Source organism: Caretta caretta, chromosome 4 (genome assembly GCF_965140235.1).
Source record: "Caretta caretta isolate rCarCar2 chromosome 4, rCarCar1.hap1, whole genome shotgun sequence".
Taxonomy (NCBI): domain Eukaryota; kingdom Metazoa; phylum Chordata; order Testudines; family Cheloniidae; genus Caretta; species Caretta caretta.
Window position 1 is genome coordinate 16,384,732 of NC_134209.1, and position 25,585 is coordinate 16,410,316.

Below are 25,585 nucleotides of genomic sequence, written 5' to 3' on the forward strand. Positions count from 1 at the left end.
CCTTTTATGAAGAAGTTGGATTTCTTTCTAGTCTGTGTTTCCTGTACACCCCGTTGCTCTGACTCTCAGCCCTCTTGCAAATGTTTGTTTTCTAGCAGAGCACTGCTTAATGGCATTATAGCATTGTGACCATTCCAGCTCTGGATGCCTATTTTACACGCTTTGGCCAGAATCTCTCCTCTCTCATGCCAGTTTGACGACAGTGTGCTGTCGTTCATTTCAATGGGGTTACTCCTGATTTACGCCAAGGTAGGAGAGAGGAGAATCCAGTCCAGTCTCTGGATCTTGGGAATCTCTTTCCCTGAACCAAGGGGTTGGGAGAGGGAAAAAAACCGTTTTCTGTCTGTCATGGACTGGGAAATCAGCACATAGCTGCAGTGGGAAGCAGTCGGTGGCTAATTAAAGGAATTGAATTATTTTCTCTCAGCAAAGGACTGATTAGGCACTCGAGAGCACATTGGGCACTCATGGTATTGTGTTTGTCTCAAGCGTTTATGGAAAGGCCTAATAAAAAAAAAAACCCTGTAATCTGCTATTTAAATAATCGTTTCACAGATAGGTTTCTGAAATGCCCATAGAGAGACTGGAGAGAGATTTAATCAGAGAGCAGTGAGCACAATGTGCTTGCAGACTAACCTCTGCTGGTTTCCTACTGCATTTACATTTCACATGAAGAAGTAAAGTGGCCTTTTTTTCACATTTGTGGCACAGCCTGAGATCACCCAGCTCAGCAGATGACCCATTTTCACTCTGGCTTCTCCCTGGTCTCCATGTATGCGCAGGTTAAATTATACATATACTCCAAACTTTTGCAGTGCCTTGAGCCTCAGTTGGGGTATGTCAGTGTAGTTCCATTGAAGTCAGGAGAACAACATCAATTTCTGCCAGCTGAGGATCTGGCTCACTTTTTGTGCTAGAGAAATTACCCCATTAACTCCTTCTCAGTCTTGTCTGTTATATTATAGGGCTTTAGGGGGACATTTGCACCGTTTCCACCAGTTCTGCACACAGAAGACTTCATTTCAAAGACTGTCAGTTTCACAGTTTTCTGGAGTTTGAATATATATATGAAATCAATTCCTCTTACATGTTACTTTTTTTGTAATTTTCTTCCTTGTCCCCTGCCAGAAGCAATAACTTGTAGCACCATGATGAGCCAATATGCCAGTTCATATCAAATCTATGAAGATACTAATTTTCGGGCATAAATAGAATGTCTTTAGTTTCTCTCATAGTGCTTTGATGTGCCTCAGAGGTAGCTAAATTCTACTGATATCAGTGAACCGCTTTCCTACATAAAAGCAGTCCCTTATGACATCATAAATGTAGAGCTAATGTGTTAGGAGAACACTGTTGAAAGTTGTAATGGAATTCTTCTAAATGCACAGAAACAGCTATAATTTTAATGAATCACAGAGGAGGAAAAAAAACTGTTGGAAATCTTAAGTCTCAGGCTGGAGAGGGAGTTGCCCACTAATGGAAATTACTGTTTAATTGGCTAGGTACGTAAAGAATATGGAAAATGCCTGCGCACACATTGCTGTAGTGGGAAAAGTACAGAGAGCTCCATCGGCTCAGGAAAAACATCTGGGTCACGGACTCCAGGACGGTATTCCACAGGCTCACAGGTAAGCCATGTGTGTTCACTGGCATGGAATGCTTCTTACCTCCCTGCTAATATCGTTCTTTGCATTGGGTGATCTGTAGGCAAAGGATTCATTTCTGGAAATGAGACATCCTCTCGAACAGGTACATCACTTTGTGCAGCAACAATCCATCAGTCGAGGAGGCTTGTAAAACTGATGGGGGAATAAACTGCTGATAAAACTGATCTGATAAATGGGTAGCTCAAAGACTTCCTGTTTGTTGTCATTCTTTCACTTCTGAACATCATGGGGCACACTCTGCTCTTTGTTATAGGAGTGTAAACTGTAGCAGTTCCATTAGAAGTCAAAGGAGCTGCTTCAGAATTATGCCAGTGTCATGCAAAACAGAATTTGACCCCATGCTTTCAGATGTGACAGCCCTGAATTGAGCATACTTTGTTGACCTTAGGTTGTAATTACCATTAGCATCCCTTAAGCAGTCCTTAAATGAATTGAGATGAAAGCAAAGGTGTTTTTCCCGAAGGCTAAGAAATGTGTGTTTTATATGACAAGGTTACTGTGCTATCCTAACAAAATATTTTGCTGATTAAAAAAACCAACAGCAGATAAAAATCTTGCATAGGCTGGGTGCAGAGGCCTATCATTCTCTGGCAGTAGTTGTTTTAATCTGTTTGTTGGTTTACTCAGTTTCCATAGTTTATGGATCTCTGGAAAGAATCAACTGTGATTCAAATAATATTATTTATTTTCTAAACTTTATTATGCTCTGGTCAACCAAAAAATTAATTTTTATTTTGTTTGAGAGTTTGGCATTTTATTCCCTAACTTGTGTAAGGATGCTGATTTATGAAGAGCAGTTCATATAAAATGAAGTAGCTGACTCCTTAATCAAGAGAAACCAAACACACACTTATTCTACTTTACTGAAGGATCTAATTATATTTGCTAATTCACCTATTAAATTATGAAAGAAACATGCAGGAAATAACAGTTTATAACCTGTCAGGAAAACATAATTTATGATTTATGTTGTCTTGGAAGCAAATTGTTATTTATTTTAACTTTTCCAAGGTGTCATGCAAGAGTTGCATTCTGACATCTGCAAGGGACTACACACACACAGCACATATGGTAATGGAACATGGAGCCTTGCACCTCTTGGTCAAAAGTGTCTGGTGGTCCAGATTTGGCCAGTGGTCTGCCTATTGACTACCCCAATCTAGCGTGTCCCAACACTCCCGTTAATACACCCCAGAATTATATTTACCTTTTTCACAACTGCTTCACATTGTTGACTCATATTCAATATGATGCACTATAATTCTCAGAGCTTTTCCAGAATTAGTACCATCTAGCCAATTGATCCCTTTTTTCAGCTGTGCATTTGATTTTTCCTTCTTAAGCGTGGTATTTACCACTTATCTTTATTGAATTTCATCTTGTTGATTTCAGATTAATTCTCCAGTTTGTCAAGGTTGTTTTGAATTCTAATCCTGTTCTCCAAAGTGCTAGCAACTTCTCCCAGCTTGGTGTCATCCACAAATTTTATAAGCATACTCAACACTCCATTGTGCAAGGCAAGACCCCTGCTTGATACAGTCTCTCAGTTTGACAGTTTGACAGCAAACCATTGATAACTCTCTTTGAGTACGGTCTTTCAACCAGTTGTGCACCCACCTTATATTAATTTCATCTAGACTACATTTCCCTACTTTACTTATGCAAATATCATATGGGACTGTATCAAAAGCCTTAGTAAAATCAAGATGTATCATGTCTACTGCTTCCCCCCATTCACTAGACCAGTAACCCCTGTCAAAGGAGGAAATTACGGTGGTTTGGCATGATTTTTTTTTGACAAATCTATGCTGACTATTCCTTATTAGTCTCTAGGTTCTTACACATTGATTGTTTAATCATTTGTTCCAGTATCTTTCCAGGTATTGAAGTTTGGCTGACTGGTCTATAATTCCCTGGGTTCTTTTTCTTGCCCTTTTTAAAGATAGATACTATGTTTGCCCTTCTCCAGTCCTCCGGGATCTCACCCGTTCTCCAGGAGTTCTCAAAGATCATTGCTAATGGTTTTGAGATTGCTTCAGCTAGTTCCTTAAGAAGCATATAATGAATTTCATTCTTGCACCCAGGCTAGGTTAACTCAGGTGTTCAGAACTAGGTGCCAATCACCCAGGTTAATTTTGCAGTGTGGACATAACCTTCTAGCGGTCCCTCCAGATTAAGGTTGAGACACTTTGGCAGGTTTGTGCTTGGAAGATTCTACTACACCTTCCTGTGCTGTGCTTGTTTTCTGTGTCAATAGAGGACTCCAGTCTCTGAGGCTGGCCATCGGGCACTTTTCACGAGCAGTACAACACAGAAATAAAATTACAGCAGAAAATGGACGATGATCCTGCTGAGTTATAGAGAGTATCTAATGCCATTTATTTAATATTTGTGATGCATTGTCTTGGAGTCTTTTACAGAGAAATGACATGGATTTGCTTGGAAGCATTCTATTATTTAATAACAAAATACAAGCTGCAGGCAAAGATAAACCACATAAAATATTTTTCCCTGTAAAGATACTCCAAAACAGCATAATTAATGATCAGGCACAATTACGCCAAAGACATTCAACAAGCTTTTCCATCATTAATAATTAAATATTAAAAAAGGTCACACTTTACATTAAAGTTCCATTCATAAAAATGTTTATAAAGATTAATAAGTGATTAATAGATGATTTAATACCGAGTAAATCAATTGTCATAGAGTCCAATGGATATTTACACTGTGACTCATAAATAGGAGTGGGAAACAGTTTTCCCATGAGAATTTGATTTTTTTTCTGATCTAAATCTCACAAATTTTCAAAAACCAAAAATCAATTTATTAAAAAAATCAGTTCAGTTCAATCAAATAATTGCATTTTGATCATTCCAAAATATTTTGTTTCCATTTCAGGGTTTTTTTAACCTTTTCTTAGTGTACACGTACAAACATTTCAAAACAAGAAGTCTGTTTTTTTCAAAACACTGAAACTTTCCTGTTCAACAATCTCAAAACTTTATTAACCAAAAATGTTTTGAGTCACATGTTTCATAAAAACCAACACTGTTTTGCGAATAGCTTCTTGTTTTCCCCACAAATTGGCATTTTCCAATGAAAAAATATTTAGCTGGAAAATTCCCAACCCGCTCTCCTCAAACCATCTGTTGCACCTTCTGCTGAAACATTTACAACTATAACACACACTGCTTGTGTCTGTGACCTGCTTATGACGTCTATTAACGCTTTATAAACCATTTATAGATGGAAACTTAATATAAAGTGTGACCAAAATGGGTTATTGTCGAGGTTTCAGCTAGGATTTTCAAGAACCCTAAGGGTGGTGGACACCTGCCTAACTCCTTTAAAATGCCTTGGAAGTTCCACGGTTCACATTTCCATAGTGCAGAACAATGCTGCTTCTCCCTCATGCCATCTTACCCATGACACTGGGGAGGGCTGAGCAGGTGTCTCCCTTGTGCTCCTCCCTGGGTTTCTCAGTGTCCTTGGAGGTACATGGATATTTTCCCCCATGTGGCAGAATTATTGACTCGCAGTGTCGCACAGTGACGTTAGCCTCACTTAAGTTATCTTCATTTTGGCTGCACTTCCAAAGCTCTGCCATGCTGAGGTTCGGTACTCCCCATTAGCCCCAATGACATTCTGCACTGGGGAAAAGGAGAGTTGGCCTTACAATCTCTGTACCGGAGGAATACTTTTGCTGGGGTAGGACTCTGTTAAAAATTGAGGCAGGTAATAAAACTATCTGCTTTCCATTCACTGCCAGCATCTGGGGATAAGTAGCTCAGCACAGCAGTTTGCAGGCGTGAAGCATAGCCACACATATACGCCAACACTGCACACATTTCCCTGCCTAACCTGTCTCGTCAGGCGGGGGTTATCACGTCCCAAACTCCTTGTGTGTGGCTGTTCTCTGAGCCTGCTCTGCTGGGTCTGTCCAATCTCGTCAAAGTGAAGAACACCTTCCATGTTTGGCTACATGGAAAAGCATAATGCTTACTGCTCTGGGAATTCTCCCGGGGCTTTGCTCCCATGCACTGAGGAGCATCGACTCTTTGACACACAAGCTAGGATAGATGAGGCTGCCCATGGCGACACTCCAGTGCAAGCCATGTGTACCTCGTACCTCATTCTCCCACTGCCATATACCCCAATGTGATGCTGGTGTAACTCCTCTGAAACCAGTGGAATAACACCAGCCTCGTGCTGAAGCTGGGCAGGCGTGATTCAGGCCCCTTATTATTAGTGTAATAGCATTTTTATACCATAGCTTGCAGCTAGTGCATCTTGAATCATTCTCCCTGTATCAGGAGACAAGGAGGGATGACGGAAGCCACAACCCCAGAGTGGGTTTCCCCATAGCAAAGGCGGATCATGTATGCAGGCCCACGACAGTCCCAGTTGTACAGCATTGCAGCAAGTTCACTTGGCCACCTCTCATCGTGACATTCAGCAATGCAGCTGGGGAATATGTCTCTTTGGACCCTTCCTCCAAATAATGGGGAGAAAACCAACCAGCAAGCAGGAGCCAGATTTTCAAAAGAGCTCAGCACCCAACGCCTCCCATTTAGGCATCTAAATAAGTGACTGGGTTTTCCAAAGGGGATCAGCTCCCAGCTTCAGGCACCTAAAAGAAATGACCAGATTTTCAAGGAACCACAGGCGCTACTCGGAGATGAGTTGTTCTGAAAACTCCTCTTGCAGCTGCTAGCTTGTTGGAAATCTGTCAGTAGATTTTCCAAAGCACAGACTTGGGGAGGAGGTGGTGTGGTGAGAGTGACACAGGTAAATGCCCATGACCCATCTGAAAGACAAAACAGAGAAGACCACTAAATCCAGGATAACACAGCAAGACCTCTTCAGTAAATGCTCTACCATAAATGTCAAAATCTTCACCGTTTTTCATTAGGGGAATATAACTTCTCTTGTTTCGTGGTTCTATTTATTTCTCACATTCCCCACAGTGGATAATAAACCTGTAGAAAACTTGAGCACATCCAAAGAGAGGCCTAGACACGAAACAACTATTCCAGTATACTTGAAAAAACAGATACAAATCAATATACCACAAGGGAATTTTAGAAGCATTCGTGCTATTTTCTGTGAGTTAGTTTCAGTGATTCAACACTACACGGCTGGAACAATATCTTGCATGGAGGTTATTTTGTGCATGGTCTGTTCTGCTTGTTTATTAATATTTAGAAGCTATATGGTATCCCATGATGCACTTCTTATTTGAGATAGAAATTCAAGTTCTGAAGCCAGGCAGCGAGTGTCTGGTATGCAATAGGCGGGTGATAGCCAATCAGAAACTGCTTACTTACAACTGGATAGGAAGACGCATCATCCTCTAGACATGCCAGTAAGCCAGCTTTAGTGAGGCAGAAAGAAATGTATCTGCAGCTGCTAAAAAATCATTACCTGTGTGGTTCAATCCCTCTTCAGAGCCGGATCCGTAGAATGTGGAATGACACAGTTCGAAAGCAGTCCGAGTCTTCCTTTATTACCGGAGATATAAACAGTTCAGCTTCACTCAACAGAGGTAATTATAAACTGTTTTTCTTATCTATAACTTTTATGATTATTTTTAAGTAGTCTGAAATGTATTCCCCCTTCCTTCTCCTCAAACTTCAAATTGTTTCCGACCTTATTCCCTGTGATAAGAACGTTACATCACAGAATGAAATGCAGTTGGAATGCAGTGTATTCCAGTGTTCATTAACTGGGAAGGGTTTTTTATTGTTGGGGAAGGGTTGTTTGATTGGTTGGGTTTTTTTTCCATATTTTTACACCTGCATTTTCAAGAATATAATTTCTGAAAAAGTTAGGAAATTTAAAAAAAAACTTTTGTCCTACTGTCGACAGCTAGAGCCATCAGCTGGTTAGCCATCAGGCCTCATTGCTAGGAGTAAAAATGGGCAGTTATGTGGCTGTGTAGTCTGTTAAGCCACACTGTCCCAGATATAAAGCAATTTCATAGTGTCTGTGGAAGTAACAAGATACTGCAGAACACACACTTCAGACAAACCTGTGCACTTGGAACAAAATAATTGAGAGTGATCTTAATATCTAGAATGAGTGCCTGACTTATGTGAGCTGTTCAGAGCTCTGGGAGGGAAACATTATCGGAAGCGTGTAGCAATGGAGTAATGCTAAACAAAATACAGCACCTATTGCAGTGTGAAATCTTGGCTCCTTTTAAAAAGGTTTCCCGTTGAGCTTTTTCCAGGAAAAAAGATCGTATGGAATTTTTGGGTCTACTAAGCCTCACAAGCTGCCCTGTTTCACCTCTAGTTAAATTATTTTGATGGTTTGCCTTGAGTGGGTAACTAACTGTGGGCCGAATCCTAAGAGCTGTACTCCGAATCCTGAGGGTTGTACTTGGTGCCAAATTCTGCTCCTTGTTTTACAGACAAAAATCAACCAGATAAATACTGGTGTAAACAGAGGACAGGATTCGGCCCTTAGGGTCTGATTCACCGCTCATTTACACCAATGTAAGTCAGAAGTAATCCCAATAAAATCCACAGAGTTGCTTCCGTGTAAAGATAACGTGAGAGGAGAATCGGAGCTTTGGTTCTTATTTGGTCCTTATTCAGGCAAAATTCCCATTGACTTCACTTTGAGTTTTGCCTAAGACAGACCAGGTGGGGAGGGCGTGAAGATTTTGAATCTCTAATTAGTGATGGGTCACTACAGTGCTTTGGGGATCAAGAAGGTTGGATTGAGTTCCCTTACTCTTCAGATACATTCCCCACAACCTTTTGAAGGAGAGAGCAGGTTAGTAAACATGAGTGTGTGTTGCTGTCCCATTACACCCCCTTGTCATCAGTTGTTTTGACTTGTTAATATAATTGTTTGCAGTTAAGTAATTGAAGCAAAGGGTAGATGCAGTCTTATAAAGGGCACCCCCATCACAGAAACTTCCTTTAAATTTGTTTTGTCATTTGCTGACAAATTCATTTGCTGATTGCCATTTACACCTCTTTCTATCCCTAACACAGAGCAGAGAGGGGAAGTATGGCTTTTGTGGGGCTAATTAGGGGGGTTTTGCTTTGCAGCATGAGGGAGTTTGCAGCCAGAACCAACCTGCCCCACGACCCAGTCTCAGCTGTTCTCTCTCCAGTGCATGAGCTGTGAATCCCTGCAGATAATGCAGCGGTTGACTTGCCCTCACATCCAAGTAGAGTGCAAGCAATGCTTTTGCAAGCAGAATGTCTTACGTTCATGAGGGGAGGAAGGGCATCTTTCCTCTGTCAGCTCAGTCAGTTTTGTTCCAGGATGAAAATGGCTTCTTAAACTGAGAACATCGGGATATGGCTCCAAAGTGGTCACCTTCTGCAGCTTCCTCCCAAGTCTGCCAGGACAACATTGAGAGATGCCCACCTCTGCCGTATTATTACATCCTGATTGCGCAGCCCTGATTGTGCTGCCTTTGGTTAGCACCTACCCGTGGAGGTGGATATCATATTCCACATTTTCTTTTCTACTGACAAAAGTATCTGTACAAATGGGGACTATAAAACCACCTTGGGAGTTAACACCTTTGAAGAAGCACGTGACCTCTTGTTACAAAGGGCGCTAGGCAAGAACACCGTGTCTGAAATTAACACAACTCCTTGAGCCCGTCTGTAAGTTCATTATTAGGCAGCCTGTTTATAAAAAGAAAAGGAGTACTTGTGGCACCTTAGAGACTAATCAATTTATTTGAGCATAAGCTTTTGTGAGCTACGGCTCACTTCATCGGATGCATACTGTCCGATGAAGTGAGCTGTAGCTCACGAAAGCTTATGCTCAAATAAATTGGTTAGTCTCTAAGGTGCCACAAGTCCTCCTTTTCTTTTTGCGAATACAGACTAACACGGCTGTTACTCTGAAACCTGTTTATAAAAGGTACTCATTGACTGAAACTTCATTCCTGTGGATTTGGAAGGGATGTCCCCTCTCACATTTTTTGACCAAGTCTTAGCAATGGTGTTTAACTCTGTTTGTATACATTGTGTTTCCTTTCTAATTAACCACATTCTGTTCATTGGTGTCCTTCCCCATAGCCCCCAAGCAGCTTGCCACATTCACCACTTTTCTTAAAAAAAAAAAAAAGAAAGAAAGACTCTCCCCACACCAGAATCTCTCTCCCCCCCAGGCTACTATCTTGCCTCCACGGTTCCCCTTTTAAGCATCTTTTTATGTAGGGTGACCAGACATCCTGTTTTTAAGCCCTCCTGCAGGTATCCTGATTTTTTCTTAAAAACGGGCAAACTGTCCCATATTTTCTGTCCGTCCCCACCGTCAGTACCGGCGGCTCCTGCTGCTGGCCAGATCCCTGTTCACCAGCTGCCCTGTCATCAGCAGTGAGTAGGGGGGGTCCAGTGGCCAATGATGGGGGTGGGTGTGCAAGGTAAAGCTGCAGCTCCCCGTGCTGGTCCGTCAGCACAGCTCCTGCTGCATGCTAGCTCTTGGCCAGCAGGGCCCTGCCCCCCGTCCCATTTCCGGCCAGCGCTGGCTGCACGCTGCGAGCTGCGGTGACTGGTGAATGCAGGCTGGCGCCAGGCAGTGGCCAGTGACATGTTGCCTCTGTTGGCCACCTATCAGCCCTTTACGGGCTCCCCGTCGCTGTCATAGAATCATAGAAGATCAGGGTTGGAAGAGACCTCAGGAGGTCATCTAGTCCAACCCCCTGCTCAAAGCAGGACCGATCCCGCACTAAACCAACCCTGCTTTGCCCCTTCACCCACCCTAGCCCCGCTGCTCCTCCATATCCCCGCCGGCAGGGCGCATCCCTCTCCCAGCGCTGTGTGGAGAACCAACCCCTGGTCAGAGCGCTCAGCTCACCAACAGCCTGGCCAGCAGGCTCCTTCCTTTCCCCCCTGCCTCTGGCTGGGCTGGCGCCCCGGGAAAGCCCAAGACCCTCCAGCCCAGGGCGCTGCCCAGGAGCCTAGTCCTGCATGTGCCAAAGCCCTGCACAGCATTAGCACGGGGAAGCCTCTCCACCCCTCAGCTGAGCTCTGGAGTGGTGAGGGGGGGAAGCGATTTCCAGTCTATTCATGCCCCAAACCTGAAGGCTCCACAGCAGCCCCTAGGGCAGGGGTTTAGCAACCTCTTCACCCCCTCAGCCCTGGGTCCTGCCCCCAGGGAGCGTGGGGCTGCTCAATCCCCTAAGCCCCCTTCCCTGCTGAGCCACCTCTCTGGCCGGGTTCACTGAAGCCCCTGCAGTCAGGTTCCTGGGCCCTGGTGCACAGTGCATCCCTAGGGCTTAACCCCTTCCTGCCTGCGCTGTAGGCAGGGGACAGGAGGCGGCTGGGTTATGTCGGTGTCCAGCAGCAGCCTGGAGGTGTTAGCTGCATTTCGACACTGTGCGAGCAGGAAGGGTCCAGCTGCTTGTAGCCACGGAGAGGGGAGGAGGGAAAAGAAGAGATGAGCTCTGCAAAGACACGGGCCAGGTCATCCCTCCCCACCTCCAGCCCTGCAGCTGGAAGCAGCTCCTGTCCCTTTCCTCTCGCACAGTGCCAAAAGGCTGCTGCTTGCCAGGTACGAGGAGAGGCGGGTCCATCCCAGGGGCCCAGCCAGGCATGGAGGGCAGAGAGTGCAGGGAGGGTCGGGTCGGTTGGTCAGTCACCCCCCACCCCCCCATATGAGAGAGGTGTACTTGTGTGTGTGTCACCTCCCCCATGTGGGGGGTCAGGGGTGTGTGTGTCACCCCTCCCTGTGTGAACCCTAAAGCCTGAAAGATAAGGAGGTAAATAAAAAGAATCCAACTACATAGCATTTCTTTTTAAAGGGGGCCCCATAGCATTTCTTTTTAAAGGGGGCCCCGTCAACTTGATGTCAATTTTAACGTTTGTACTGCATAGTTCTGATTATTTGCCATTGAACTCGATTGAATCCGAGTAATTTTATCAGCTGTCCTGTATTCAGCATCGGGAAATATGGTCACCCTATTCTTAGGTGTTCATCTGTCTCAGCCAAAACAGCCCCTTGCCAATCTGCAGTCTGGGATTGGCCCTCGTCATAGTGCTGCTTCTGTTGTCAGAGGATCACCTCTCTCGTTTGATTATCGTTAGGCTTGGAAGGATTGGATTTTTATCTGTAAATGTCAATAAATGATTTCACCATACACACACAAACTGATGAAAATTATTTTGATCAGTAATAATCAAAATTTACCAATAGGCAAAGTAAGTAAAGTCTGCTTGAGAACTTAATAGAGTTTGATTTAAGGATATTTACATTGTATATTTTGACATGTGAAGTTGACAGCTTGTGTATTAATGGTTATAAAGTTTTAACTTTTTGAATCTCGGGGCTTACTATCATTAAATAATTCTCTCTTTAATCTCAGTTCTGCTGCCAATCATCGCATCACATCCTTCTCAAACCAGGCACCTTGCTCACTCAGTTTCAATTCTGTCTCCATGCTTGTCCCTCTATTGTGATTTGCAGAGGACAACAGCCCACCATCTGAGTTGTCCACCTGCCAGTCTTGTTAGTCCCCTTCTTTTCTCTCTTCTGTCTTCCTGGGGGTCTCTGGTTTGGGATCAGCCTGAGGCATCCCATCTGCGCTAATGCATCCCCCTCTGCAGATATAACCAGGTCTTCGTTTTCTGCCATGAAATACTTGCTCTGTCATTACTTCTTTTAGCTCCGTGTATCCAAACTGATATTCCACTCACTGGGGAAAGAGCCCTGTCAACTATAACGTCACCCCTTCACCTCCTGTGTTACTCTAGTCTATTTATCCTGTCAAGAACTTAAGGCTTGGCCCAAACTTCCTCTCTGGCCTCTCTCTGTGCCACATTTGCTAACTGAAAATGTGCTGACTTTCCCCTCCAAAATTACATTGACATTAAGAATCATACTGGTCATTTCTTGGTGGCAACTTAGTTATAGATTAGTCCAAAATACACCAGGCCTGGTTCTCCTTTCACTTATGCCTGCTTTACTCCAGTGGGGGTTACTGTGGCACTGTACCATTATAACTCAGGAGGAAGTGAGTGGAGAATCTGATCTATTGTGTTCTCCTCCATTCCCAAAAGCAAGAGCACATAACTGTCATAATCAGAAATCCCTATGGACCCTCTGCTTGTTTCAGGATCCAAGTTGACAGCGTCTTTCTAGTATTCAATCTCCACATCTTTCTCTCCCCTTTTCCTACCACAAGTCTGACTTCTTCTCTTTCTGTCCCCCATTCTTCTCTCTCCACTCTGAGATTCTCCATCCAGCAATCAAACCTCTTAGTGAAGTGACTGTTTCCAGGTCACAGTTTCAAACCTGTCTTGCCTGTAACACCAATGTTCTGTGCAGTAAAAGCATCAGATCTTAGTTCTGGAGCCTTTCAAACTCCCCATAATGATGCCTCTTCTCTAGTCTTGTCATCTCTTCCTTGTGCATTCCTGCTCTGTAACATCTCTCTTGCGTGACACAGAGTAACTTGCACACAGTACTTTACCTCTATCATCCAGGAGTGAGCTTTAATCTGCCCTGGAGCATTCTCTGTGAAATGTGCTGTGGAGTGTATTGTGTTGTACTCCTCCTCTGCCTTGCAATCAGTGCTATCGTGGTGTAGATGCCTTTGCATATAGCGGGCTGCACTGTCCCAGATCTGAGAGGTGACAACGATGAGAGTCAAACTGAAAAAAATGTCCTTAGTAAGAGCATGGGTTGAGGAACGAGTCTCTCTTTGTCTGTATGACGTTCATGGGGCAAGAGGTTCTAAAGTTCTTGATTTACAGGTGTAACACTGACAGACCCTGGTCATCGGCAGACAGGATCAAATCTGGGACCTCTGGAGCTTAGTGCATGAGCCTCTACTGCATAAGCCAAAAGCCACAAGGCCCTTAACTAAGGCTGTAGAGCAGACTCATTAATCTCTAAGTGGTCTCAGTGCCACTAAATGGGACAAAACACCACACCCAGGAGGTGTGTGGGTTACAAAGGGCTAGCATGTTGAGCATCTTTTTCGGTGATAATTGTACCAAAGGCACATTGGAGCATGTGCATACAAGTGCAAGGTAGAGTGTCACAGCGTGCAATAGCGGGTGTGTTACATGGACTGTGAAATCGAAGTGTAACCACCTGCTTGGGTCCCCTTCCCACTGCCACCCCTTTGACTGAACAGTCTCCCAAGTCAGCCCCCTCTTGTGTATGTGTCCCCTTTTAGCCCGCTGACACAGCTGTATTTGAAGTGTGTGTTATTCATAAACTGCAACTGACCTTCAGTCATGGGATGCAGAGGGAAGTACTGACATCTGGGAGCCCCTCTTCTTCTGGAAGGCTGAACTGTGGGAGGTATGGAAGAATTGCGAGGGGAAGAGCTCTGCAGTGTGGTTGTCTCATGCATGGGGATTGTAGAGCAGGGACCCTTTTAGTAGCGGTTCTCTTGTAATAGCATGTCACATGGTACAGGAATAGGGAAGCTAACGTTGCTATTAATTATTATTTGTATTGCAGTAAGACCTAGGGGCCACAGTGATGGCTCAGCACCCCAATGTGCTAGGCTCTGTGCAAACGGGCCCTGCTGCAAAGACCTTCCAATCTCCATCTCAGCTTTGAGTTAGATTGCTTGAAAGTAGCAGTTATTGATTTATGCTTTGCAAATTGCCAGCGTGACAGAGACCTCATTTGTGGGTCTGATGGTTCTGCAGAAAACTTTTGAGTAGATCCAGAACGATCAGTGTAGAGTAACAGGGGACTTGCTTAGAGAAATTTGAACCTTCCTTGTGCTGCAATCAAAGTGCAGAAGAGATTTCTCTCCTCTTCCTCCCTTACAGATTAGTGATGTGGCACAGAGAGAGCCATGTTGCCTTTCCCTGTTTATTCCCACCTAGCAATGACTAATCTGAACATCCCTGCCCTTTCAATTTTTCTGGTGTCCCATGCAGTCTTTGAGAGAGCTCTCCATGAGAATGCTGGTGCAGTTCAGACAGCCTCCCTCAATAACCAGTCATGTAGCAAAGCAGTGATGTGACTCCAATCCATTTTTCACTCATATCTTGTCAGAGCCATTATTGTCTCTCTCAGGGTACCAGACTGTCAGAGTAGAAGAAATTCTGTAATAAATCGTACAGCACCTTATTTGCATTCAGGTTTCCAACCATATTTTAGGGATGGGGTTTTTTTAATATAGTTTTGGAGGAAAATGCAAGTGGAAAAAAATGTAAATGGGGGTTGTCTGCTGTTGATGGTTTATACATATTAATGTTCCTTCTTTCTTAGTCACCGAGAAAAGGGCTTGTGCAGTACAGTTTGTTGTCGTCATCAGATGCTATTTTTTAACACGAAGTGCGGCGAAGGTGCTGCGTGTGTCCATAAGAGGTGTCAATTCACTATCAATTCACTGATTGCAAATGTTAATCATGTCTTAATATATTTTATCTTTTTTGAAAATAATGGGGTAGAGATGATACCAATAGAGTTCTACAGAATTTAAACAGGGGTCTAAAGAAATGAACTTTAAAGCCTGTCAAGTTGAATAGAGAACTATATCCCAACTCTAGAATTCTATGGTTGGCATAAGAATGCTGCAGAAAAGTTATTAGTTCATTACCATAGAAAGTCTCTTCTTGTCTGACTCCCTGTATATGTGAGCTGACTTGCAAATCCATGTCAGGCCCCAATCCTGCCATTGGATCCATGCAGGTATGTGCCCTTATGACAGTCCGAGACCTTTGGGACTTCATAGACTTTAAGGCCAGAAGGGACCGTTATGATAATCTTGTCTGACCTCCCCCATAACAACGGCCAGAGAATTTCATTCCCTGGTGCCTGCATCATAACTTCCAGTTGAACTACAGCACATTTTTAGGAGGACATAAAGGGATCCTCACTTTCACATTCTCCGAGAGGACTTGGGCAGGTATTGAACCCAGGACCTCTCACAACCTAGGCAAAGTCTGAATTTTAGGCAACAAACCCCCAAAGTGCCATTTATATAAAAGTGCCAGACATGGGCATCTATCCAAACCAATTCAGTTGCAGTTGCAGAAATGTGTAGGGGTGCTGTGTGAGGGGACAGAAGTGGCAATTGTTAGGGGCAGAGTACTGGTGTGAAGTAGGGAATGTTTAAATATGGACAAGCAAGGATGCATGCAAGTGTGGGAGACTGTGCACAGATGTGTATGTGTGGTCATGTACATGGAGGACAGGTCAAGAGTTAGGGCCAGAATTGCCACATATTAAACTATGATCATTGTGAAGTCCAGAGGCCGCATGATGCCAAGTTGTTGGTGATTGTGATTGGAAAGGAAAGACTCTCTTCCTAGTTAGAAACCACAGAGCCACATTCAATCCCCAGTCACCCCATGTAAAACTACTGAAGTATGGTTTGTACCCATGTAAACGAGGGCAGAATTTTCCCCTGTTTCTTAAGAACCCCATTCATAACATTTGAAATAAATGTTTTGTTTCTCTCTACCTTATTATTCCTGCTCTGTATTTTTTATGTCAGCCACAAAGATATAATCTCAAGTGTACACAGGAAAAGGGGGAATGATTGCTACTGTTTTCCGAGATAATCAGTTTAATGTCAAATTCATGCCGATTCCATCATAATGAACAGAACAAACTAAGCTCAAACTCAAACAGTGGGAATCTGACTCCGAGAGAAAATTAAAATAAGTAACATTAATATCCTGATTTCTAACCCAAGTGAGACCTGATGGTTCTCAGAACGAAATCTCCTGTCAAATCCCTCCCACCCACCCCAAAATATAATTAAATTCTGATTTCCATTCTGAAACAGTATCTGGGCGGTGAACTCAGCGGGGACTGCTCTCAGTGGATGTCGAGGCGGGTGGGTGGAATTGAACGTTCGGTCCAGGTGGCCATGTTATGCTGAATTTTTAGGTAGCAGGCTTTCAGAAAATGCATTGAAATTCCATGCGGCAGAAGTCTGATGTGGGACTTTGCCCCCTCTGTCAGTGCTTCCACCAGTGCCCTAGGTGGCAGTAAGGGGGCACTGTTACATTCCTGGTACTCCAAATATTGCTACTTCCAGTGCTTGCCATAACCAGAATTTCCAAGCACATACCAAGGACAGAGATGGGTTCTGTTCAGATTCTCAGCAAAGCTTCAGCTTGCGTCTTCTTTTCACCTGAACTCAGGTGCACGCCCACCCACCCACGGATGTCTCACACACACAGCGGCAGCTGCAAGATGTCACAGGAAAGCAACTCAAGACTCCAACTTGAAGTGGTTTCTTTGGGGCCTGGTGTGGTGGGACCCTGATCCTTGACGCTACCGTAATACAAATAATAAATAGCCATCAAACTGGTGCTTTCTGCAAGATTCAGGCAGGTCCAAGAAGATACCTGCTTCTGCACCCTGAAATATGCAGACCATTCAGTGGCAGCCATGTTGTTTCACAATGTAAGCAGGGATAGCTCTTTCCATTTTTACCTGCTTCTTATGTATGCAAGACGAAGAAACGAGCAGCACTTTAGAAGACTTAGCTCAGAGCAGTGATGGTGCACAAGGGGCGGAGAAGGTGCGGATTTCTAAAGGAGTGGGGGAGGCATTAAAGTACGCTGAGCGGGAAGGCCCTTGGAGTAGCCTCACACCACTGTCATGCAGGTGAACCTACTTTGTGTCCCCATCTCTCTTCTCCCCAGGCTGACAGAGGCTGCGATTGCTGTGGAGACAGCATGCCCAATCATTGGAAGTGTCTGATGTGACCCACCAACAAACCTCTCTGTTGAATTAATAGAGATAATAATACGAATGTTCTTGGAACACATCTTTACTGAATCAGAATTTCTCAAGGCTCAGTCTCAAAATTAATATGGGATCCAACACTCCAACAACTATCCTATGACCTTTAAGAACATGAGAACTGCCATAATGGGTCAGACCTGTGATCCGTCTAGCCCAGTATCCTGTCTCTGACTGTGTCCAGTATCAGAGCATCAGGGGGAGTGTACAGAACAGCAGCCATTGATGGATCTATCCTCCATGAACTTATCTAGTTCTTTTTCAGACCAAGTTATACTTTTGGCCATCACAACATCGGAGGGCAATGAGTTCCACAGTTTAATGGTGTGTTGTGTGAAAAATACTTCCTTGTGTTTGTATTAAACCTGCTGACTATAAATTTAACTGGGTCACTCCTGATGTTTTGTATTGTGGAAAGGGTAGATAATATTTCTCTGTTCCGTTCCACACCATCCATGATTTTTATAGCTCTCCCTCACATCCCCCCTTAATCATCCCTTTTCGAAACTGGACCAGCCCTAATTTTTTTAGTCTCTCCTCACGTGGAAGCTGTTTCATATCCTGGTTCGTCTTTGTTGCCTGACTCTGAACCTTTCCAATTCCAATCTTTTTTGAGATGGGATGGTCAAAACAAGATGCAATTTCAAGGTGTCAGCACACCATGGATTTATATAGTGGCATTATGATATTTTGTCTTATTTTCTATCCCTTTACTAATAGTTCTCAACAGTTTCTTAGCCTTTTTGACCACTGCTGTGTGCTAAGCTGAAGTTTTCAGAGAACTATCCAGAGATAATAGCTAATTTAGAATCCATCACTATTTTCCACTGAATGCATCCGATGAAGTGAGCTGTAGCTCACAAAAGCTTATGCTCAGATAAATTGGTTAGTCTCTAAGGTGCCCCAAGTACTCCTTTTCTTTTTGCGAATACAGACTAACACGGCTACTATTCTGAAACCCATCTCTATAAATATATCAGAGGGATAAATACTGGAGAGGGAGAGGAATTATTTAAGCTTAGTACCAATGTGGACACAAGAACAAATGGATATAAACTGGTCACCAGGAAGTTTAGACTTGAAATTAGATGAAGGTTTCTAACCATCAGAGGAGTGAAGTTTTGGTATAGCCTTCCAAGGGAAGCAGTGGGGGCAAATGACCTATCTGGCTTTAAGATTAAACTTGATAAGTTTATGGAGGAGATGGTATGATGGGATAACATGATTCTGGCAATTAATTGATCTCTAAATATTCATGGTAAATAGGCCCAATGGCCTGTGATGGGATGTTAGGTGGGGTGGGATCTGAGTTACTACAGAGAATTCTTTCCTGGGTATCTGGCTGGTGAATCTTGCCCATATGCTCAGACTTCAGCTGATCGCCATATTTGCGGTCAGGAAAGAATTTTCCTCCAGGGCAGATTGGAAGAGGCCCTGGAGGTTTTTCGCCTTCCTCTGTAGCATGGGGCACGGGTCACTTGCTGGAGGATTCTCTGCTCCTTGAAGTCTTTAAACCACGATTTGAGAACTTCAGTAAGCTCAGACATAGGTGAGAGGTTTATTGCAGGAGTGGGTGGGTGAGATTCTGTGGCCTGCGTTGTGCAGGAGGTCAGACTAGATGATCATAATGGTCCCTTCTGACCTTAATATCTATGTATCTATGTAACTATATAGTTTTAGATGAGATTATTTTTTCCAGTGTGCATTACTTTGCATTTATCAATGCTGAATTTCATCTGCCACTTTGTTGCCCCATCACCCAGTTTGTAAGATCCCCCTGAAATTCTTTGCAGTCAGCTTTGGACTTAACTATTTTGAATTATTTTGTATCATCTGCAAACTTTGCCACTTCCCTGTTCACTTCCTCTTTCAGATCATTAACGAACATTTTGAACAGCACAAGTCCCAATGCAGAGTCTTAGAGAACCTTGCTATTTGCCTCTCTCCATTGTGAAAACTGACCATTTATTCCTACCCCATTTTCAGCTTTGTGAAATTGGCCATATTAATTGAAATGTAACCCTAATGCTCACTATTTAACATACTTTTGTCAAATAAAAGAGTAGCTTTGGCTGGCTCCAAAAGGCATCCCAGTCATTCATTTTTTGCCCGTAGGCATGGTGGTGGAAGTGCATGGCCTTGTGGGAATTTCCACTGCTAAATGAAAAGCAGAGATTAGCCAACATTGCAGTGTTCAGCTCTGTATTTGGTTTAGGCTGGGACTGGATTCATGTTTGAGGCGGAAGGAAGGCTAGGATTTGGATTTAGCAACACTGAAATATTGCCAGCTGATGATCAGATGATCTTGTGAGATTTTCTGCTCCCTTGAGTAGGTTCTCATGAGGTTTGGATGGCATCCAAACCACAAGATAAACCTACACCCACCACACATACCCTTTGGATGTGACCTGGAACCAAGTGTGAAAGTGGGTCTAGTATTCAAATCCAACCTCTGCACCCTAAATTTTAAGGGGTTCAAATTCAAGAATTTCTGTTTTGATTCATCTCTCTTAAAAATGCTACTTAATAGCTCCAGCCAAAGATTTTATACAAATTCTAACCATTATACTTAGTAATATAATCGGAGTGAATAAAATTGAAAATTGAAAAGATGATTAACTGACTCTTACAGTCCATACACAGACCAGTCACACACAAGCTATAAACATCTAATCACACTGTTGATATTCAGTGTAATTTACAATAATTATTAAACTTACTGGGATAGAATTAAATAGCTTTCTAACCGATTATTTATTAAACAAGGAAATGTGCTTCAGAGTATACAGAAAGGTGAGTTACTTCTCAAAAGTGTACCTGCGAGTAAAACAAAGTCATGTAAACAGATCAATAAAACTAAGCTGTATGGGTTGGTTTATCATGCATTTGCCACAACCATTAAAAAGCATTGTGCCGGCAATGCACAGTATGTAGGCATCTTTGGAATTACTGTGAGATCATGTAAGATTTCTCATGACACTGTGTGATAATATCACATTCCTCCCTCAAGCAAAACAGTGTTAACACAGTATATCAGAATTCATGATAAGTCTAGCAAGAGCTTATGTGTTAAATGGAAGTTCCCATTCTGCGTCCAGAAATGTATACCCATATGTGAACTTCTGGAGGGGCCGGTAACCCTGCTGTAAGACCTCAGAGCTGTACTGTAGTAGCATCCTGGCTCTCTCCTTCCAACCTTTGAGCAGGCCTTGCCATGGTATTGCCCAGCCCTGGATTCTCCAGTGAAGTGTTCTTCTGCACAGTTACCCCTCTGCCTCGGGAGAGTTTGTGGTGTGGCCTAGCACCTACAGTGAGCAGTGGCTGCTGCTGCTTTCATATTTCACGTCCTCGGGCACTGTGCACCCGCTGCTATGGGCCCAAGCTTTGATTTCAGTACGACTCAGGGCACAGAACCAAGGCTGGCTGAGCTACTGAATCTTCTGTTCTTCAAAGGAGGTGCCAGGGGGCCACTTGGGTGCCTGCTGGCAAAGGAGAGGACATAGAGTCCCTTTGGCAGGGAATAAGAACCCAGGAACCTTTGCCGATCCACAGAGAAGTAAAGGGAGTAAAGGAGAAATGAGGACGGTAGGAGGATCTCAACCTTTTTTGAACTTTTTTTGCACCTGAATAAATGCTTGAGTTCAGTTCAGGACCTGTGGAGTGATTGGGCTGGCTCCATTATTACTGAACTGCTTCATCCATCTCGAGTAGCGTCTATGAAATGACTGCCTGTCATCACTTTATCAAAGGTAAATAAGAAGAACTCCAGAAATGCCTCAGTCTGGCATGTATCTTTCTAAGGTTATAGTGTGTGTAAATTCCAGGCAAGATCTGAACCAGTTCTGGCTCTCATCTCTAATGGGGTTTCCAGGCTGCATCCCCAACTCCCAATAACTAAAATGGGAGCTAGCGGGTACTCAGTGTAGCGTAAGGGAATGCTCCACCTTTCAGAACTCAGCCTTATATAAGCTGTTAAAAGCATTCTCATAAAAGGGGTTGCAATTTTCCAAAGCACAGTATCAGTAGAATAGAACATCTCAAATAAAAATGATTTGCACATTCATCTGTGGCCTAACTGCAGTGACTCATAACCAGAACAGAATTAATATAGCTTCCATCTGTCTCTACAAGACCTTTCAGAAACCACAAGTCAACTGTTTTTGCTAAGTAGGTGGCACCAACTTGTGGCTCTTCGCTTCCTTGCTATAAACAGCATAGTGTTTTCAAATGCATTAAAACCCAAAGAGCAGGCCAAAGGGAAAGTAATGTAAACAGGAAAGCAAACTGCAAATGCTGAGCATTAAAGCCTCTGTATAGCAAAGCACTTAAGCAAGTGAGGAGGCCCATTGCAGTCACTGGGCCAGATTCTCAGCTGGTATAGATCAGCATCAATCTTCCAATCAAAGCGCTTTGCTGATTGACACCAGCTGGCACAGCGGGGTTACTTGTGCACAAAGTGTTTAAGAGTTTTGTTGGTTCTAACTGGGATTAAGTCTGCAATAATAATATTAATAATAATAATAATAGGATTAACATAAGGGCTGCATGGCACCATGTAGCTCTGAAGGACTGGACATTAAAGGGCATGTGCATTGCAAGTGTCATCTGGCGAGGCGGATGTATTAGCGGATTTCCCAACTGACGGCTTTGTGCTGGGCAACACCTCCCACCGTGACCTGGAAGTGGGTGTCTGGTGGGTTCCTGTGCAGTAGGGGTGCTGGGCCTTGCATGTGTAAATCCAGGGGGGAAAGTGATGAGCAAGACAGGGTGCCAGGGAACCCGAGCTGTCTGAATGAGTTACTGTGCAGCTGCCAGCAGTTGTGAGGCCTGAGAAGAAATCCATGACTAAGTACCTCATTTGCATGACAATGCTTGCACTTCAGCTGACGTCCCATCAGACCCACCCATTCTGTGAGACCATGTTTGGTCTTGAGAAAAGAAGACTGAAGACCTCAAGTCTGTTAAAGGACGTTATAAAGAAGACAGTGATCAGTTGTTTTGCATGTTCACTGAAGGTAGAGCATGAAGCAATGGGCTTACTCGGCAGCAAGGGAGATTTAGGTTAGGTATTAGGAAAGCTTTCTAGCTGTCAGGGTAGCTAAGCACTGGAATCCCCAGCCTTGGAGATTTTAAAGAACAGGTTGGACAAACACCTTTCAGAGATGGTCTAAGTTCATTTGGTCCAGTTGCAGACCATCAGGCTGGATTTGCTTCCAGCCCTACTTTTTTATGATTCGGTGATGATTATTGTTATTCCAGGATTGCTCAACCAAGATCGAGACCCCAGTTGTGCAGGCGCGGTGCAAACAGAGTACAAGATAGGTCCTGCACGGAATAGTTTTCAAATGCCCCTTTTTTGTCGGGCATGCTCACCACTAGCGAAGTCGAGGCACTGGGGACATGATCTGGATATTGCTCAGTAAGGAGGACTGCACCTCGCACTTCACCTTAGATGTGCCCTCCACTTGTTTTTGTGCCTCCCACACCTTTCAAGGACTTTCAAGTGCAAAGGCCACAGTATCCCTTGATTAGTTGGGTCTTTGAAGATCTTGTTGACCTGGGCAAGGGATCAAATGAGTTTTCCAGTTTCTCTTTAGTGTTTGTTCTTTGGTCTTCCCCATTTTGGCCTTTTCCTTTGAGTCTTTCTTGAGAAGTTGGGTATGTATTTATTTGTGGTTATGTGGCTGCTAGTCAAAGCTGGGTCATTAACATTTCCAGTTAAGAGAAGCAAACCCACTAGACTTCCCTTCAGTCCCCAGCATTAGAAATACCTGTCCAGTCAGCTAAGTGCCCAGTGTTTAATTTCTCAACAATTACTGCACAGCCTGGGCAAAGAGATAAGGCTTGCAACTCTCTCAAAATGGATTGCAGGTGCTGAAGGATTTTCCACTATTATGAATTTCTTAATAGTGTTTTGTTTGCTGTGTTGTTGTAGCCATGCAGGTCCCAGGATAAGAGATATTACCTCACCTTCCTTGTTGCTATGGTTTTTTGTCAAGCAAGGTGACTCTTTTTGCAGAACTCTGTAAGACGGTGCAGGAACTGGTCGTGTCATGGTTCAGCTAGTCTGGTTATCTGTTTCAGACAGTGCTCAATGCTTGATACATCAGAGGAAGGACTCAGAGTGGTCCTATTTGTGCACTGCTCCATGAGGGGAGGGGATTTATTGTCTGAGGCCAGTAGGTGAACAGTGAATACTCTGAAGCATGAGGGCTGATGACCCTTCTCCATTTTATTTTAAGCAGTTGAAAGAAAAACCCTCTCCATGAAACAAAAACTCCACCCTTTTCAGAAATAGTTAGCAACACCAACATTAATAAATCAGTACATTAAATGAAACTGTTACCAGTGATGGAAAAAACACACCAATCCGGCCAAGAAAAAACAAACAGAAAAATGAAGAAAGGGGAAAAACTACAGTAGGCAGGAAGGATGGTCTGATGGTTGGGTCACTGGACTAAGACTTAGGAAACCTGGGTTCATATCCTTCCTCTGCAACTAGACTTCATTTGTGACCGTGGGCAAGTCAATTGGGTCCAGATCCACAAAGGTATTTATGCTCCTGACTTCCACTGAAATTAATGTGCTGGACCAACTTCTGTCAGGGAGAGAGATGAGCTTTCAAACTTCTTCAGAAGGAAAATGGCTTGATGTAAGCACAAAACCTTTTATGCCTCAGTTTCCCATCTGTAAAATGAGGATGATAGCACTTCCCTGTCTTACGGCGAGGGTTGTGAGGTGATACAGCCTGAGAGCCATGTAAACACAGAGCACCAAAGCCAGTCAGACACTGGGCAGTAGAAAGCCACTCCCAGACATGTATAGGAATATAGGCCCATATTAGGCCTGAGTGAACTATGCGTTCAAATTGAGTTTGGATATTAGCATGAGCAATAGGCCCAAAGCATGTGACCAAAAAGAGTACGATCATGAAAAAGAGGAATTGTTTGTGTTCAAATTGTAGTGACCGTTGAAAACCAGTGTTACCTTGTTTAAGGTTTGAGATATATAATAGAAATGAAGAAAACATGGTTAGTTGGGTACCAGTAAATAATTAGTTATAAAAGTTTGTTTAGAAAGGAGTGTTTAGTCCATGGCTTGGGAAAAAAATACAGCAAGGTAAGATAAGAAGACAACTTTGAAGAGAGTTCAGCCATTAACTGTTTCATCGGGCTTTAGCTAAGGTCTAATAACCAGCAATGACATCACTTGTTTGTTATAGTGTATTCTAGGGGTTCTTTGACAGAGCTTTTCCTTACCCCTCTGGAGTCATGCCATGACGGGAAGGTGTCTCCTGGACCTGATCCTGTTGTAAGTATTTTGGCCAATGCTTCTAACTGTATTGTTGCTAGGGTATAGCGTATAGGTGTATACATTTATATTTGTGTTTCGGATGTAACCAACAGCTAGTGGCCTTTGAGACTAATAAAGGAATGTGTGTGGGGAAACTGACACATGGTGAATCTTGATGATCTTATTAAGAAAATTATTTCAAACAACCCGTGAGACCTTATGGTTTGGCTTACAAAGCCACTAAACAGAGTGCAGAGGATGTGAGTGCCTTAAACTAAATTTGGTAATCTGAAGCATCCAGCAAGTCATATGCACTCCTGCAAGTGGACTGGGTCTGTTGTGATGTTAGACAGTCAACATTGCACATGTCCTCCTCAAGTTTCCAGAAATTAAGATGTTTAATGTCATGTTGTAATCAGTTTTTGGCATTCAGGTCCAAATATAATTAGCCAGAGTTTGTACTTCGTTGTATAAAACAGTAAATGGGCACAGAAATGAATACTGGTTCTGTACATTCTGAAAAATGCTGGAGAGATGGACTAAGTAAGAATCAACAGGAATAGAGGAACAGGGCTGCCATTTTCCTAGTATTTCCAGCCCGACAAACTAGAAATAGCTCGTGAGAGCCAGTCTCCTGGTATGTCTATCGTGAGCATTCTTGAAGTGCTACAGGAGAGTCAGACGTGACATTTCACATGGTGAACGAGCATGCACAGGAATTTTTAGTGGCATTTTGTGGAGGAAGCTGCAGGAGTGGGGCTGGCAGTTCTGGAGAGTTGGTACAGCACAATGGGTTTGTGGTCCGCGTCTTCGGCTCCTGGGCATTACTAAAATACCAATAATAAATTATCAGATCAAGAAGAAATCAAGAGAGTTTTAAAAAAAAAACGCAGTGGAGGGCAGAAAATAGAGAG

At 43.4% G+C, this 25,585-nt stretch overlaps 1 protein-coding gene across 31 annotated transcripts in view; it reads left to right on the forward strand.

Moving 5' to 3' along the window:
• Positions 1–25,585, forward strand: part of ADGRL3 (adhesion G protein-coupled receptor L3) — an 810,612-nt gene that overhangs the window by 729,482 nt on the left and 55,545 nt on the right. For 28 of the 31 annotated variants that reach the window (XM_048848457.2, XM_048848466.2, XM_048848467.2 and 25 more), the window contains 2 exons: positions 1,503–1,628; positions 7,119–7,215. In XM_048848457.2, coding sequence (XP_048704414.1) covers positions 1,503–1,628; positions 7,119–7,215 — 223 coding nt within the window. Of the gene's footprint in view, positions 1–1,502; positions 1,629–7,118; positions 7,216–24,600; positions 24,690–25,585 lie in introns of all 31 variants that reach the window. The other 3 variants (XM_048848462.2, XM_048848464.2, XM_048848461.2) reach the window with 1 other exon arrangement.